General features: G+C 31.1%; 1 protein-coding gene across 2 annotated transcripts; it reads left to right on the top strand.

The window, feature by feature from the left end:
- Positions 1-2,350: 2,350 nt before the first annotated feature.
- On the top strand, positions 2,351-17,651 carry LOC134256764 (uncharacterized). Of its 2 annotated transcripts, none has more exons than XM_062739436.1 (10): positions 2,351-2,628; positions 5,721-5,957; positions 6,497-6,584; positions 6,978-7,120; positions 7,589-7,715; positions 8,068-8,219; positions 8,842-8,892; positions 14,981-15,043; positions 15,434-15,500; positions 16,893-17,651. In XM_062739436.1, the coding sequence occupies exons 1-10, from the start codon at positions 2,565-2,567 to the stop codon at positions 17,341-17,343; spliced, it is 1,443 nt and encodes a 480-aa protein (XP_062595420.1). In that variant the 5' UTR covers positions 2,351-2,564; the 3' UTR covers positions 17,344-17,651. The 2 variants fall into 2 exon arrangements, with proteins under 2 accessions (XP_062595420.1, XP_062595421.1); XM_062739437.1 differs by having other exon boundaries at positions 2,352-2,628; positions 5,724-5,957.
- Positions 17,652-18,440: the final 789 nt, after the last annotated feature.

An 18,440-nucleotide genomic window follows, 5' to 3' on the forward strand; every position in this document is an offset into this window, starting at 1 on the left:
TGAAATGGCAAGAGTTATCTCCCCCAGTGTGTTGTGGTAATCAAACAACCAAGCTCTCTCATGACTTTAATTTTCTAGCTAAACTTTATTGGCGTCCACGTTTAAAGTCATCAGTTCATAAGATTTATGGCTGACACAATGACCTTGTCAGCAAATACAATTCATCATTGAGTCAAATGCTGAATGACATTTCCATACTAATTGTTAGTTCGTTATTAAAACCCCATAGACGAAGGATTTTCTCGATATTTCCTGCTCATGACCAGAAGCACACGGTGGATGTGACCAGTTGGAGGGGGTGCTCACTTCTCCATGGCACCTGATCCCCCAAAATGTATTTGATTTTGTCCCTTCTAAGTATACAGATAATCTTTCCAATAAATCTAAGAAATTTTAAGTAGACTTGAATGTATTTTTTCACGATTTGTAGATAAACAAATTTATATTACTACTTCTCACGTTTTGCAAGATTCTGCGTACACAATAGAGCTACTCTTACTTGTATTTTGACGGCGCATATCGGCCATCTTACTTTCGATTCATGTTAAAGCATAGAAAATACAGAATTTTCATTATTATAGTTTTTCTACCTGCTTGCAATGCAAAAAAAATACTTGCAAAAGAACGGATACAGAGATGGTTGCCTTTAACGAGGAACCATAGAAAACAATTTAAGAACTATCACAATCCATTATAGCCAATAGCTTATCAAAATGTAGTAATCGATAATTTCTGCAAATTATTACTGTAGAGTCCTTATTTTTCGCGAGTACTTTTATCGCGAAATGGCCCTTAAACGTCAAATTGCGAGTATTATAATTAGCGAATGGACGGTTGATCAACAGAATTTTACATTGAATTTCAGCACCATAAAAATAAAAGCGAGTTACATTTTTTACGAGTGATGCTGCTCGCGAAATTACGCGGAAATTCATTCCTCGCGTATAATTAAGAATCTACAGTATTGAGTAAGTGAATTAAAAAAAAAAATAGGTTTAAATCATTTCAAGATATATTATGTTGCGTTGTTAAACAAATTCTCATTTTAACAATGTGACGTTAAATTGTGCAAAAATCCATGTGAGCTTAATACGTGCGCGGAGCTGTATTGTTTAATAATCCCATTGTAATCAAACTACATTGACTTGCAACTTTGAGTATGCATTTACTGTGAATTTAGTAATTTAAAATGTCCAAATATACTACTTACATGAAGAACTTTAAAAAAAGATTAAGCTTTGGATATTTTTCGAAAAAACAAGCGAGGTTTAAAGTAGGTCTACAGTCGCACTACGTTATTTACGAATAGGAAAACCACGCTTCCTTTTTCCGAGATGTGATTTTTGAACTATATTGGTTTGACTTTTACTTAGCGTTTTTAATATCCGGTAACGATTTTGCTCCGAGTCGCTCGCGTCAACAAACGTACAAACACTGATTTTACAGTTTAGTTAATTAAAAAGAGAAGGTTGGGAACAACTTTCGGTTGACAGAAATAATTAGGTAAGAAAATGATATTTCTGTGAATGATGCTTGTGTTATATGCCGTGCCGATAACACGGACCACGACAATAAGTATTTGGTGTGTATAATTATTGTTTTGAATATGTACAACTTTTAATACAAATATACACTCAAACATTAACAGTATTACAGGAAAATGTGGCAAAATATTACTTCTGGAAGAAGGAAATTAGGGGGGTCCCTTTAGTGTTGAGCTCATACCACGAAAAGTAAGGCGTTAACATATATTTTTTTAAGCTTATTCTTTTTCTTAAATATTATTTAGTAAAAATAATGCAAATTTACGAAGTTTGAGTCCATAATTTTTTTTTAAATGACTGAGATTGACCTTTGAAACATATTTTCCCATATTAAATTTTGATACGTTAGCCTGACAAAGTGCATCTATTTATAATAATTCAAGCAAAACAATGATTATATATTGTTTACTAACATTTTTCTACTTTATTTTGGGCATTAAAGTTGAACATTTATACTTTAATTCATTTATATATAACAAAATCTAGGATAGGTAAATTTTCAATATTTTACATTTCGAGGTATATACTCCAATAGGCAATAGCGGAATAGTTAACATGTTGACATATATTTCTTCTTGCGTCTATCCATTGCTGGGATGTATGTCTATCTTATAAAAGCAGTTTTTTTAAAGATTGAGCCCATTTAGTGCCGAGTATAGAACTACCTTAAGACATACTAATACGTACTGATTTAACAAAAGTTACAGTCTTAAAATTTATAACAAATTGACTATTGTTTTAAAGATGAGCGTACAAAATATATCATTATATATATTCTTAAGGGAAAATTATTACACTGAGGAAATGCTAAAAGATCCTTACATCCTTTCTTTCATTGTTTCTAATAGTGCATACACAGAGAGGAAGTTAAACCCCGTCTTGGTCTTGTTTCTTGTTTCAGTTTATCAATCTTTCCCTTTTAATAGAGATAAACTCGACATGAAACGTTTGTTTTGTAAATTGTTTCAGTTTTGCAATATATCTCCCTCTTGACAGAGAATAACTGAACATGTAACTGTAATGGAAAAAACTGAAATGATTACTTTAAGGTTGTTTATTGGAATCTTTTTGTATTCTGTTACAGGTAATTTAACTTCTCAGTATAAGAGGCAGTAAATTAATAACACTGTTGATTGTGAAATGTTTTCTTCTGAAACTTAATTTTTTTTAAATGTCACAACATAAATATAAAGAAAAAGAAATATCTTATATACGGAATGACAGTCCTCGATTTACAATAATCAACAAGTTAACTGACATAGATTTGTATACTACATGTTTATTTAACGAGGCCGATTCTAATTATTTCTGACCTAGGCTAGGGATTTTGATAATTTTTTGATAATTAATTTTTACTGTTGTTATTATTGTTTTAATATTAAAAGATAGAATGTTTACCACCGCGATTTCCTAAAAGACCACATAAAAATTTATCATATTTTACGAAAAATTGGACCCTATTGGAATTTGTTGGAAAAACGCCGATTTATCACATTTTTATTATTTATATTATTTCTGCCCTAGAAATTTCTTTTGCAGTCAAATACATGAGAGTTATTGTAAAAAGTCACCAAATTGTGAAATTAAAAAAAAAAAAAATTCAAAACCTACTTTGGCTTAGGAATAAATAACTATGTTTATTATTTTAAGCCCAATACCTCTAAAATTGCCATATTATGGTATTATAACTACATATCACTGTATATGAATTATCGGCACATATGTTTTTTGGGGTAAAAAAATTAGCAATGTTTAAATTGATAGTATGCTTCTTTATGTCTTCTGTCATCAGTTTTCTATGTAATATCCATGGACGTCTTGAACATACAAGCGAGTTATGCGTCATTCTTCTGCGTCATGCGTTGGGTACAAAATCCAAAAATGGTGACGTCGGTAGAGCCATTTCAGCGTTCTTTCCTTCATTGTCGTAAAGTCACATTTTAGACTAGTAGGGGTTACAGATAATGTTAATTTTGTATTAAAATCAAGATATTTAGCAAAACTGTACTGTCGCACAAAAGACTGCATGAAATTAAAAAACTGCGCACTCAAATTAGATTCGGCCTGTTTAAAGTCTTATTTGTGTTTCTTTTAAATTCAAAATTAAATAATAATGATGATTGTTATTATTATTATTGCATGTAGTACCATCATATGTAAAACAATCACTAATTTATAGAGTTTTTTTTCTCTTGGTCCTAAATTTCAATGTTAGAGGAAACGCATCAAACTAATTTCCATTGAATCTAAAAAACACAATTATCTGCTTTACTTTTGAATGGAATCAGGTAAAGTCTCCTTGAGATATCAATACTTTTTCTTATTAATTAAAGCGACATAACTGATAGTTAAAGTATTATTAATATTCTTTGGCGTCGGAAGCAAATAACAAAGGGGCTTTTGGCTTTCGTGCTTTCGTTCGTGCCTCGCCGTACAGTTAAGATGCGCAATGGAAATATCGAATAAATTTTGCATTTAAAAATGTATTTGTAATCGGGATGGCGATTATTTTTAGTACATTATATATATCGGATAATTGTAATTATGATTAATAACAACATATCGAGGACGATTATATTTCATATTTAGACTAGTCAAGTGATGCTGAAGTCACGCGATTTCAGCACATTGACTTGAAGTATTGATGTTACATAAATATATCACTAGTGCAAGGGTATAACCATGTTAAATTTCCAAGTTTAGTTTATAAATATTTTCAACACGCATTGTAGTTTCAAAAAAGTGCTGCGATCCTGTCTAAATTATGCAATTTCCTTGATAAAGTTATACCTGTATGACGGAATGCTATATTGTTTGCTGGTCAGCGGCATGAAATATTGATAAACACTGTAATTAAATTGTTTTTTTAAGATTTCGTCAGGATCGCAGCACTTTTCAGATACCTTAATAGTTCCATAGTTGAAATGTAAAAGCTTACTTTGATCTATAGAGTGTATGCCCTTGCACTATTGATCGATTTATTAAGACCCTCCACACTACCCTCCGATGTACTTGCATACAAATATACGGCAGTGTCAATTAAATACGTAATGTACAGAAAATATATTAATAAAATAGTCATTAAATTCAAGTTATTGACCCATAGAATATCTGTAAATAATATTTTATTTAATTAGAGAATACATATTTTGTTGAGAAAATATTACTTGATCTGTCTCTCACTGCATACACACTACGTCACGTTGTAAGAAATGATGTCATATTGACAAGTGTATTGCGATAAGTGACTTGTGACTTGTTTATAGCTTGTTATGTGGGATTTAACTAACGACAAAACAAAACAATGTAGTAAGTGTTTATGTAGTTTGATGATTTCTTACTGGTTAAATTAGCAGATAAACTCAATTTGTTGTATTTTAAAGAAATGTTGTATGACGTATATTGTGTATGATGTCGAAGTTTTCCTGCACAAATAAGTCTCCGCCTTCTTTTTTTAACCTTAACTGTGCTGCGCTGCAACCATTTAAATTTCGATGGGTAGTGCTAAACCTAAGTCGCAATTTTCAATGCCTATGCTTGTTTATGAATCACAAACAAAGGGAAGTCCTCTGAATTTATTAAAAACATTATTCTATCCTTATCACCAGCTTGAATACAATCTGATCACAATAACCTCTTTGTTGAAACTTAAAGCACTTTGTGGTTAAAAAACAAGTGGCAAGCAGTACATCGGGAAAAAATGGTGTGTAAAATATATACTTGGTCTAGTCTTCCTCACGGCGGGTGTGACCGGTAAGCAGGGGATGTTCACTCCTCCATGGCACCTGATCCCACCTCTGATGTTTCGGAGATCCGTGTTTGCTCTTCTCTTGTTTTGTATTGTTTTATGGACTTTGTGATTTAATACTCGTTAATAATCGTTATCTCCATATCCTTCTCATAACAGTTTGAGGTCTGTTTGAATTCCTTCACGGACATGCGACACTTTAAAAGAAATTTAAAATCCACATGAAAAAATACATGAAGCAAGTGTAATTCTTATGATAAATGAAGAAAATTTGTTAAGTTTGAGGAAAAATAAAGATAAATGTATCATTCTAAATAGATATAATTTCAATATGAAGCTATTAAGGATATTAAAAAACACAATGATGTACATTAAAAGAGCCATATTTTCCTAATATATTTTTCTTCTTTAATCAATGATATGTAAAGCAGAATCTATCTCAGACGACTGTCGTTTGCCAGGAGTTTTATACCAAGGAACCAAAAGCATAACAAAAACGGGTAAAGCATGTCAAAGATGGGATACACAGAGTCCACACGAACACGCTTATGATGTGTTTAGCCTTGCAAAAGAGAACTACTGTCGAAACTTTGATAGAGAGGAGCCATGGTGCTTTACCAATGACACGGATGTCCGCTGGGAACTTTGTGGCGTGAAAGTGTGTGGTCAGTTTATTTCTATTAAGATGAAAAAAAATATTTGAATGTTATTATACAATTATGGACTCTAGTGTAGGTCGATATGTGGTTATAAGGACTCATGGCAATTGATATTGACCGAAGACACAAAAAGTGATAGCAACCGAGCCTTTGAGGTCGCCATAATTTTCTGTGTCTTTGGTCAATATAAATTGCCTTATAACCACATATTGACCGTTCACTGAAGTTCATTATAGTTATATTATATAATCACTCAAAGTGAATGCACTAACACAGTCCTAACTAAACAGACTTGGCTGTCATTACGTCAAAATGATTAAAAATACGCTTCGCATACTATGACGTCGCGTTTCACGTAACTTCAGTGCAACCGAACGCTGTGTCGTGCGTTATCATTTTCCGCCGACATGCTTTCGCGTCGTTATCACAAAAGGAGGAATATCACATGACGTCCTTTCAGCCAATGAAGATTACGAAAATATTTTTCTTATATAATATTTGAGTTTGATAACCTATGAATTTTTATCTTTCAATTTTTTTTTCAGAAACCCCTTGTCTCAATCAGTCATTTTATACAACAGAAATAAAGAGCCAGTGTGTTTCTGATATCCCAAGTGATAGTGAATATTGTAGGTTAGCGCTTTGTATATTAACAATAAAATATAAACGTTCTGTCAATAACATGTACAAAAGGATATATATTTTACATTGAGGCAAGTCTTAATTAAGCATAATAAAAATAAAGATATCAAACTTATAGAATTTTAGTTATGAACATATGCCATTAAATTTCTTTATCTTATATAAATAATTCAATTTTGATTAAGTATTTGGGAAATACTGTAGGTCATCATATATGCATTGCTTATTGAGAGAAAACAAACAGTGTATGATGTTCTTTATGTATTGAAAGAATAATGAAGTTCTCCAGAAATATTTAAAATATGCCATTTTTTAAAATTATTTTCTGTTTTCTTCATGAACAAAATTGTAATATTTCATCAATGCTATTTGCATATTTTCCAGCAATATATTAAACCTAGTCTCATGTTTGAAGAAGAATATAGAATACTTCACTGGTGTTAATTGTTCCCAGATAACATGGCGATCTATTGCTCTGCAAATAAAGAGCACTCTAGAAGACTTAACTGGGAAATCCATCTCTCAATGTAAGTTAAAAACTTGAAACTCTTTTTACTGAGAGCAACTTAAAAGAAACCTTCATTTCTAATAGAAAACTATAAATTAGTAGTTGATTTCCAAAGCAAGTTAAAAGAGGAAACAAATTTATTTTAGTAAAATGAAAATTCGATTTTTCTTCTTCAAAGTTTTACAAAGATCATCTTGTAATTGAAAAGAAAGTAAATAGATGAAGAGATAGTATAATGGGGGATAAATAAAAGTCAAGAAAATTTAACAATATCCTTATATCTTAGAACTTTTATTTAAACTTTGTATAAGATACAACAAAAATGAGTATCACAGTAATTATAATGCGAACTATGTATATACAGAAAGATAAATCCATTTTTTTTTAAAAGGGACATTCTATCACAAGAAATCAGGACTGTGCTGATAAAAAGTAAATATTGTAGAACAATTTTTCAAAGATATAATTGTAATTTTTTGTTTTGCAGGCATTCTCTCACATTGTCGACATCCCAGATTGATAAATAGTTATTTTAGTCTCATGAGCTTTGCCACCCCTTGTTCCAACAAAACAACCATTGAAACAACAGGTCTACATGTATCAACACTTTGTCGGTATTTATTCACAATGTATCTTGATATGACAAACTTAAAATGTCAAAATGAATAAAGCAAGTCTTATTGTCTTATTTCATTATTTAATTGGAGTTTTTCTAACTAAATATTAAATGAAACCGCATTAAAAATTCGAACTAATGTTACTGTAATTATAAATTAAGTTGTTTTTAAATACTAGTGGTGTTTTCTTTTTGCTTTGAGAATTTTTTGTTTTAAATGAATTAGATTGAATGTATGAACAATAAATATTAATACATAATTATCATTAAAAAATATATATCAAATTTGCAATGAATCCGCCTGAATATGGCAATATTTAATGACGTCTTCGCCTTTCATTTCAATTTAGAATGTATCAGCGGATTGGGCATTGTGTTGTATCAAACATGCAAGACAGAGACAAAACGAACTCTACTTGTCTCGTCAAAGATAAATTAATCATGTACAACAGGTTTATATCTCTTACTCCTCCGGCACTCTTGAAAAGAAATGTTAGTTTTTGTAAGTATTCTTCGAGACAATGTCAATTTCCCCCAAGAAATCCCATAAACTTGAAACGAAAGACAACGAGGTGTCTTGCACATGGGCTTCATATTTATGTATTAAACATTTTGTTTTGAATATATGAGAAATTCGATGTCACAATTTCTTTTGCCCTTTAACCTTATTTATGAATTAAAAAAAACATTTTCAGTTGCCTATGAGGTATTGTTTCAGGTTATATAAATACCAAGATCCTATTTTTCGTAAGATAATTTTCTAAAGCGAGATTGAACTCAGACACACAGGTTCATGCTATGAAGGTTTTTACAATTTCATTTTAAGTCAACCTTTTGATTAGACTAGGGTTGATACCCTGCATTCTGGCCCTAGAAAAAAATGGCAAACCTCTTACATACAATTTGCTAAGCCCTTTTTTTAAACTGAATTGACTACAGTACATTCTATCGTGATAAAAACAGACTGCAATATTTTTTGTCGACTGTTATATTTGCTACATCATGTTCTCAGACATTCATGTTTGCTCTGTGAATATTGTCTTGTTTCAATAGTCTATTTTTTATGTTTTCGGATTGTTTAATTCACCATTAAATGCTAATCAGTTCTCTCTTACTTTTTTCAGGTTTCAAATATTTTAATTCTGAATTCTCTGCTCCGCTGGATTATATAACAGGTAAAACATTGATCTTTCCTTCATGAATATATATAATATGGTTGTCATGTCAGAAATAGAAACACAAATGAATTAAACCTATATTACATTGCTTCGAGGGCAGCATACCAGAATATTTGCCCCAAGATAAAGAATATTTGCCCCAAGATGACAGAAAAGCCCCGGAGTGTTATGTCGGCCTCTGCCTTCGGCATCGGGCGACATAACACTCCAGGGCTTTCCTGTCACCTTGGGGCAAATATTCTGGTAATTCTGCCCTAAAATTAAGCCATGTTTTATATGGTATATAACATTTTTAAGCATTGAACCCGAATCGAACTTAAAACATATTTATTGAATACTATGTATACATGTATGTTGAGTATACTTCAGAAATATCCCGTCATGTTTCATGGCAGAATGTTTTCAGTATGCTGACACTTGTGTTCATAACCTTTGTTTTATCTAAAGAATTTTTCTTCGTAATTGAATTATATAATTACTCTGAATTCAAATAACAAAATGACAGACATTGTCTCGCTTTTTTAATTTTAGCGGAACTGTTTACGGTTGCTTACCAACTGTCTCTGTAAATTTCGAACCCGACGTATTTATAATGCAGAACGCAGACTTTGCGTGTACTGTTACTAAAAATAATTTAAAATAGTCTTTAGACGGAAAATGAATTAAAACCATGAAAATTATTTTAGACTCAATGTCATATTAGGCATATTAAAAGATCGGGATTCTGAAAGTCTATAACCAATTTAAAATTAAATAAAAGCAATCTAACCGCTTACCAGAAATAAAATCAACTTCTTAAATTAATTTAAATACGAAATGAAATCGATTAATACTATAAATTGATTCAGTGAAATACAGCAAATTTCAAATGATTAGAATATTAGAATTATTTCACCCTTTTTTACGATCAATGAAATTGCTTCCTAGAATTAATTCTGTCTTTAACACGATGAAAACCCCGGTGACCCGAAATAAAAACCCGATGATCCGAAAGTTCATGTTCCATAAGTGTAGCATTTCTTTAAAAAGTTTATAAAATGACTTATTTACATAAACATTATGGAAGCACCGTACAAATGAAATAAATCAGCGGTTTGAGTTTAGGGATTTTTTAAAATCCATAAATTGTACAATTATTTAATTTATTTAGAATAAAATCTTTAATGATTGTAGTTTACATAAGGTATAAAAAGAATCCTGAAAATAAATACTATTTGACACAGTGTGAGAGAACAGTTCAGGTATGTTAAACAATAAAATGCTTTCTTTGTTTGTTATAACTGGAATTAACGGAAGCAGCTGTTACAGAAAAAATATATGACCTGCGTAAGCGGGTTATGTAAATTTTTTCTGCAATAGCTGCCACCGTTAATTCCAGTAATAAAAAAACAAAGAAAGACATTTTATTGTTTATATTTATATCTGTTTAAATAATCATTTGAAGTAGGATAAAAAAGATTAATTATTGTATTAATGATGCGAACGTCTTTATACGTTTCATTGATGGAACAGCCACTGATGAAGAAATCCGTACAAATGCCTAATGCAGTTCATGCAGTGATTAACGCAATGGGTTTTCTTAAGTAATAAAGGAGAAAATATTCAGTGGATGTAAATATTTCACAGTAAAAACACACGGGCCGGGGTGTCATTTAGGTGAATAGGGAGAGGGGGGTTGACTTAACAGGAAGGCAGTGTGCGACGTTGAGATTTACACATACGTGTCAGTTTTCTGGCAAGGAAAGCTCTTCAATTTGACATTCAAATGCATTATATGTTCAGTTTATTTCATTTAGACATATTAAGGATTTGAATAATTATAAAGTGATAGAAATAAATTTAAAAATTGAGCCTATACGGACTCAACGGTGTTAAAAATATCTGGATCAATGTCTTAAAGGCTTTATTATTATTTTTTTTAATATCAAGATTTCAAATAATTGTGCATACATGCAGATCAGGGGGAAAACACATTTCTAATTTCATCAGACGATTAATCGGGAAAGATGAATATTGCACTTTAAAAAGATGCAAAATTATATCAATACCCTGCTCTTATTAATATTTAATTTTGATCAAAAACTCAATTCCATGAATTAAAAAAAAGGGAGATCGATTATTTCATTTTCAAAAGTAGATTTTTAATTTTGATAATCACTCTCTGCTTGACCATGATATAATTATTTTCTTTTTTTTTTATTATTGATTTATTCATTATATTATTTATTTATTCTTTTCCTTCCACCCTTTAATATTTCTTTTAATGATGAAAAACTAAGGAATAAAACTTTCTTATCTCTTTCTCGCGTAAAATAATCTTATTTAAGTTAACAAAACGAAAAAAAACTCGGATTTCCTAGGTAGATTCTTCCTAAAGTAAAGATTAAAAGCGAGGGTTTCCGAATATACACGGTAAACTCAAAACACGATACACGATAGAAAATGATAAACGATCTACACGATAAACGCAAAACATGATAAACGGAAACACGATACGATCGGATAAGATATGATACACGCACGATAGGACACGATAAATTTGTAAAGAATAACGTTGCGGGTACTGTTATGGGAAAAACTTCTTCAAAAATGTTATATAAGACAATATTCCATGGATAATAGCTTCCATTGTATCTTTACGAGAAGCACACAATGGACGGTTTACTTGACATAATAACCTGCATCATGTATAGTGTTACAGGTTCAATAAAAGAAAAGAAAACCTTACTAGTGGTCCTACTTAGTCCCCATAATGTCGTTAATGTAATATCTTAAGACCAGGAATTGAGAGTAGAGTGATTTTCGTTTCTTTATTGACAAACTGATTTACGCTTTGAAATAAGCCCATATTGTGGTTGGATTAAATGTTGAGCTTAATATTTACATCGTATAAGAGCTTTCGTACATTGTTCTAGTGTAAAAGTAAGTCGCCAACTGTTAAAGGCATCTCTTCTCACAAAAGTCCACTACCAATCCTCATTAATTGTGGGAAATGTTCGATTTTGACATTTATGTTAAAGATGTACAAGGTGTCTGCTGTAGAACACTCGAAAAATAAATAATTCCCTTCAAAAATATTGAGATAGCAAAATATATTTTAAAAATCGATTTGAAACAAAAAGGTCATGAATAATTTTTAAAGGAAGAAATTTATTATATAAACAAAAGGCTACATGTTTGATATGTTTGTAATCTACATGATATACATTTATGATATAATTGAGAATTTATAATGAAAGACTTTAGCTTTGTGCTTTGATTCCATAGAAGCAGATATCTGATATATTGCACATATGCAAGAGGCTTTAGTCTTTAAGTACAATTAAAGCCAAGTATTAAGGTCATAGTCATTGAAATAGTCATATATTAAATCTTGAATAACGTTTATTTTCCCCCGAGATTTTGACAGGACAATGTCAATTCTTCTATTCTTCTATTGTGGTTTTGTATCAACGGTCCCTGCAGGTAACAACATTGTCTTTGTTTGTTAGGCTCTTCATATAAAATGGAGTCTTATTGAAAGAACATGGATTTTATTCTACAAGTGGTAACCCAACTTATACCCAGAGTTCAATTTCTAATAAAGAAAGTCTTCAAAATCATATGTCAGATTTGAATATTTTTATTATCCCAAACAACCAAAATCAATTTGAGTCTTAATATATAGATTGGATACCGAAACTTTATAAGTATCCTTGAAAACAAATATGCATAACAGGTTCCAGTAAATGTGTAATCAAGCCTCTTTCTTTACTCCTCATTAAGATATTAACGGTAGTGACAGAGAATTTCAAGAGTATTGTCCAACAATGTATGAAAATTGTGGTTTAAATCAGACGTGAATATTTAGTAATTCGAAGGAGCTTTTGAGCAATTTGAAATCAAGTTTTTACCAAAATCAACAACTTCAAAACTTGTGACTTTAAACTTTATGCACGTCAAGCATTCCCTAAGATATATTAAAGTCCAGGATTTTTTTGTATCATTAACGCTGCTTTTTCAATGAAAATGAACTCGTAAATTTACTACTTTGTCATAAGTTATTTGTAATTTAAGAGGGGGCGGGGGTGGGGATTAAAGATTTTGATTGTACAACCAAGTACTCTAAAGTTGACAACAAAAGATGCTCGTGTTTCTGATCTATACTATTTATGTGCTTTTGAAAACTCGGTCTTACAACAACTTTTTGAATTCTCATGCCATTGGGTACCTAGAACGTCCCGTTATTAGCAGACCTATATTTATATTAATATTCGTACTCATGAAGCAGAATTTTTCTAAAATCTATACGAGAAAAGAAGAAAACAAATTTTATATGACCTTGTCAGTAAATACATGTACAAATTTATCATTGAGTAAAATACTGACTGAAGTTTTTCATTCTATTTGTTAGTTCATTATTTACACACTGAATTTACGTTGGATGTATATGTTATTACCCGATCATGACAAGTAACAAAATAATTGAATTGTTTTTGAAAGTGTTCGCATGTAAACCATGCTCTTGCGTATGCATTAATCTGGGAGACTTAAAATTTATTTACTCAATAAAAGATTGATTGATTATTTGTAGTTTAACGTCCCGCTCGAAAATTTTTCACTCATATAGAGACGCCACCATTTGCCGGTCGTGAGCTGCAAATTTTAGTCCTTTACTCGGCACTCAAAGCCATTGAGCAGAGAGGGGTCTCTTTCATGCCAGCACCTACTGCGAAACGGGACCTCGGTTTACACCGTCTTTTCCAAAGGACCGGTCTCCACGTCCCACAGTGGGATTCGAACCCGCGACGTATGGAATGACTCCATACTTCGCGACTCTAGAGCAGACGCCCTAACCACTGCACCATGTGGGCGACCACAATAATAGAATTTTTCTACATAAGTAAGGGAAGATAATGAATATTTGTTAGCAATAAAACAATGAACATTTTTCCCCTTTTATAAACAGCATTAAATAAATTTGTTATATAAGTATACTCAACAAAAAAGAAAGAAATATTCACATTAAACATGATTATTGAAGTTTTCAGATAAAATCTTAATTTTCAAAATTTATTTTAGAGTGTGTTGTGATAAAAAAAATGTCCTTTGTTCGAAATTGACAAGTTAAGTTGATGTCATTAACGTCGCCTCCAAATTCTAATGGGATACTTTTTAACTGATTCATATGTCATTTGCGACCTATCAGCGCTAGTGGATTTCTAATGTACACACGTCGTGTGCGAATACCAGCTCCTCTCATTCCCTTGCGAACAATTTGTGCACGTTAGAGCAATTTGAACATCAGTTCTGCGTCGATTGTACAGGTGCTGAAACAGGATCTGACGATCCTGTCCGGATGTGGTATCCCATGGATGGACAGTTCCTGGTCTGTCATCCGTGTTATTGGTGGAGACGTGCGTTTAAGTGCTGCAAAGCCGATTGATGTACATCAAATGCTTTTGCAACTTCCAGTTGCGTAGATCCAGTTAATATCATTGTTAGAGCCTTTTTACGTTCATCTTTGTTTAGGCGTGGCATTGTAGCATCAACATTGTAATCGAAGCAAGATCAACGAGACTTTTTATTATCATAGTTTAAATTATTGTGCCTCTGTCGTTCAACTTTTATTCTAATTGATATAATTCATTGGAAGTCGTTGGAAGTACATGTAGTAAGAATTGCCAATAAAAGATGAGGCAACTACTGCAAAATCACATATCTTTGTGGGATCACATTTTCGACGATTGAGGAAAAATGTGAGTTCGTGGCCCTTTCATTTCGTGGATAAGAAAAATAAAGTTTTACATTAGAAATTTTACAGAAATTTGCGGATCTCTTTATACATTGAAAACAGCGAAAAAATATACACGCACAAAAATCTGTGGTTTTGCAGTAATAATTTCTTCACTGTATAAAATGTTTGAAACATAAATTTTAGAGGGAAAAGTGTTGTCCATTTATATTTGTTCCTGTTCAACTTGCACATATAATACATATATTTTAGAAACTTTTTTACAAAGTTTATAAGTGTGATTTTACACAAAAGCAGCAACATAAGACGACAGTCTCTTTTCTCTAAAACCCCAAAAATATTTTTATTTAGATACTACACTGTCTGCAGAAAGTATAGAAACAAACACCGACTTTTCCCAAACAGCAATCTTTCGTAAGCTGACACTGATTAATCTATATTATCATTTTAACATAAAGCTTTGAGGCTACGAGTCTAAAAAGAAAATTATTTTCTTTCAAATTTATCAATTGAAAACAAAATACTTTTTATTCTTTTTTAGGTTTTATTTATATTTATTAGGTTTGATTACTCGCATTGAAATGTTCTAATTATATCTATGGTAATATCATGTCAAAGATTTGATTGATTTTGTCGTTTAAAGCATTTTTTGCTGTGAACATATTTCAGAAAGAGAAATGGAAACATAAAGCTTTAAACAAATAAAGAAAGATTAGTGTATTTTTCACAAAGCAATGTAAAAAATTCAATAGACATCACATTAATTACACGTAATCATGTACTTACAATTCATGTATGTTGTAGTTGCAGTGGGATTCGCGGTTGTACTAATATTTGCCGCCAGTTTTGCAATCAGTGTATACAAAATAAGGTCTGTGTTCTTAAATATCATTTCAAATGAGATTCAATCTAAAATTTAAATACAAGTTAAAATGAGTACATTTTAATCTTATAGAATATATTATAAAACCTTTACTCTTCCATAAGGACATTGGCAATGTTGCTGGGTTAAATATAGATTTTTTTTAGAAGTTTTGAACAAATTTAAAGGTACAAAACATGTATAGTTCTGCCAAAGTTAACCTACCAAGCCAGTTTTCCTTTTTGTCGAATTAATGTTTTCACAATTATTCCTAATGCATTTCTTGTGTATAATCTTTATAAAAAGGATCTACATTATTTTAGCCATGCAATGTCTCTACAACCCATTTATTTCATAGACGTTTTTAATGAATTACATTATTTTATTCTTTTTTCCGATGACATGTATATATTTTGGCTAAAAATGCAAATAAAGAAAGAGAAATTTCGTCATTGTTCTTTAATTTTATGTTACTTTCCTTAACATCTAATTATTATTTATAATGATTGAGAGTTTCTTTCTTGTAATTTACGTTATTGAAAACAAATTGTCTAAAATGCCTTTTGCATGGATTTTTTTTATAACTTTAATTTGTAATTACTATACTGTGCCTCCTTCACATGACTTATATAGAACATCCGATAACCTAGCTGTCACCACTTTCAACATGTTCATTATACGTCACATCTTTGCATTTCCAGCATAACATGGTAAATGACGACCTGGTGACTGTCTGCCCCTTTAGTTTACACAAAGTACAACTAAGCCAACACTATCTTTCTTGTTGTATTTCTTTATTCAATTCGTAAAAGCAAACAAATGTGCTTTTGTTTACCTCTGTAACATTCGCTTTATTTATTTCCTCCACTCCTAGATAATTCCAAACGGACGATCACTCTCAATGACTGTTTTTATAAATAAAAAATCTTTATATTAAACATTTTTTCTCAGGAAACTCTGCCTTGCCAATTACCTTAATTTTCTGGACTACAATTATAATATCAATTAAAGGTTTTTTTTTAATCACAAGCTTCACTCTCTAAAGAACTGATCTGAGAAAATTTTTCAGTTGCCTGTCGTCGTTGTTGTTGCAAACCTTTTTTCTCATTTTATTATCCCAAATCCACTTGAAAAATTTAAAGAAATTTGGCATAATGCTTTTTATGAAGAGTATTCAAATCTATTGACATAAAGCGCAAAACTCACTTTTAACGGATTTTAATTAAAAATTACTGAAAAATTACTGCCATCTCGTAAAAATCCTTTCCCTAAGAACCAATGAGACAGAAAACGTAGTACATAGAATTGATATATTTATGAAATATTGACTCTAATGTATACTTATTTTCCTTAATTCAGAAACTCTATTTACATGAAGATTTCTTTTCCAAACTCATATAGAAAAATAACAATGAGAAAAAGACGAAAAGAATTGATGCGCCTTCCTAGTATTCCAAGGGACTCTCCAAGCGAAACGAGGTTGACCAATGCAGAGAGTCCCTATTCCGATTCCAACTATGAAACAATAGAGGAACCAGACAAGCGTTGCGAACCTTTACGCGGAGAAGGAGAAAATACTTTATTTCTAACAGACGAAGATGGACAATATTTAGAGCCTAACAATGCAGACGGAACACATTCAGATATAGTGCACAGCGTAAATGGACCTAATGATTTCATTAACGTTTCTCCTGACATTGATTTATTAGATGATACGATTAACGATTCTCTTAAATCGGAGGCTGTGGACATTTTACAATCCGATAATACTGCTGCAATGAACGTAAAAATAGATGTGGAAAAAAATGAAGAGGTAAACGAAGATTTACCACCACGAGTGCAAGGATTTTGAAAAGCGAAAGTTTTTGTAAATCTCAGAATTTCTAAATCAAAAATTACAAAGAATAAGAGCATCATTCATCTTTTTAGATAATAAGGTTCATATCCAGATCGCATGAGATGATGAAAAGATAGAATGTTTGTTTCGTACTTATGTAGAGATGTTGTCTAGGAAAAGAGTACCAACCTATAAGATCATATCGGAAAACTTACCGAATCAATATTGTATATGCATTGCCAGTTCTTTTTAAACATAATTTTAGTTTGTGGTATGATACATTATCATTAATCATAATACAAAATAATACATCTGTACTCATATGATAGAAAGTAAACAATTTTATGTTATTTCAAATTTACTTGCATGAATAAGTTATTTCTTATTTTAAGAGATATGTCATTTTTTCAACATTTTCAATATAATAAATAAATGTCACCAGAGTGTATAATACTCAATTAAACAATGTAAAGCATTTTAATCGAAACATTTAAGAGATGTGATTTTCAAGTTAATGTATAATGAGTGTATTATGTGTATGTGGCAAAAGCATGATTACATTATACGTTATACATTATACGGCTGAAGGGTACATAATCAAACCATAAAACTAGATACTGTGATATCATGAATTTTCGTGGTTTGATTTTCTTGGTTTGGTACGATCCAATCTATTTAGTTTCCTCTCACCACAAAAATTTTTCCAATCAAAAATATGTTATTTTAGAGTATTCCGTAAAAAATGATTAGCAAAAAAGGACAAACAATTTTCTAACTGAAAAATACCGCACAGTGATCAAAAATTGCATTGAATGTTTAACAAAACAAGTCCCGGATAAGTAATTCCTTTGCAGTTTTAATAACGAAAATCTTTTTAAGCGTTTAGGAAAAAACTGAATTATTTAGGAAAATTATTTCATTATAATTGCAATGATATTGAGGGATATTGTAAAATATCTATACAAATAACCAAACAAAGAGTATATACTTTAAAAACAAGAATATTTGGCGCAAGAGCCCCTGAACGCTAAAATTTATCGTGCGCTAACCAACTTCTAAATATCATTTTTGTGCGTGTTCAAAGCTTTCGCATAAGTACATGTCAGCCGGTA

This window comes from Saccostrea cucullata, unplaced genomic scaffold (assembly GCF_032062105.1).
Source record: "Saccostrea cucullata isolate Sc308-1 unplaced genomic scaffold, CSIRO_AGI_Scuc_v1 ctg3862, whole genome shotgun sequence".
Classification (NCBI taxonomy): domain Eukaryota; kingdom Metazoa; phylum Mollusca; class Bivalvia; order Ostreida; family Ostreidae; genus Saccostrea; species Saccostrea cuccullata.

What these genes read in the sequence shown, in the direction of transcription:
- LOC134256764 (XM_062739436.1), top strand. Translation starts at nt 2,565, where the DNA reads ATGGAAAAAACTGAAATGATTACTTTAAGGTTGTTTATTGGAATCTTT. An exon ending in CTTTTTGTATTCTGTTACAG is followed by an intron (nt 2,629 to 5,720) that starts GTAATTTAACTT and finishes TGATATGTAAAG; the next exon opens with CAGAATCTATCTCAGACGAC. An exon ending in CATGTATCAACACTTTGTCG is followed by an intron (nt 7,716 to 8,067) that starts GTATTTATTCAC and finishes ATTTCAATTTAG; the next exon opens with AATGTATCAGCGGATTGGGC.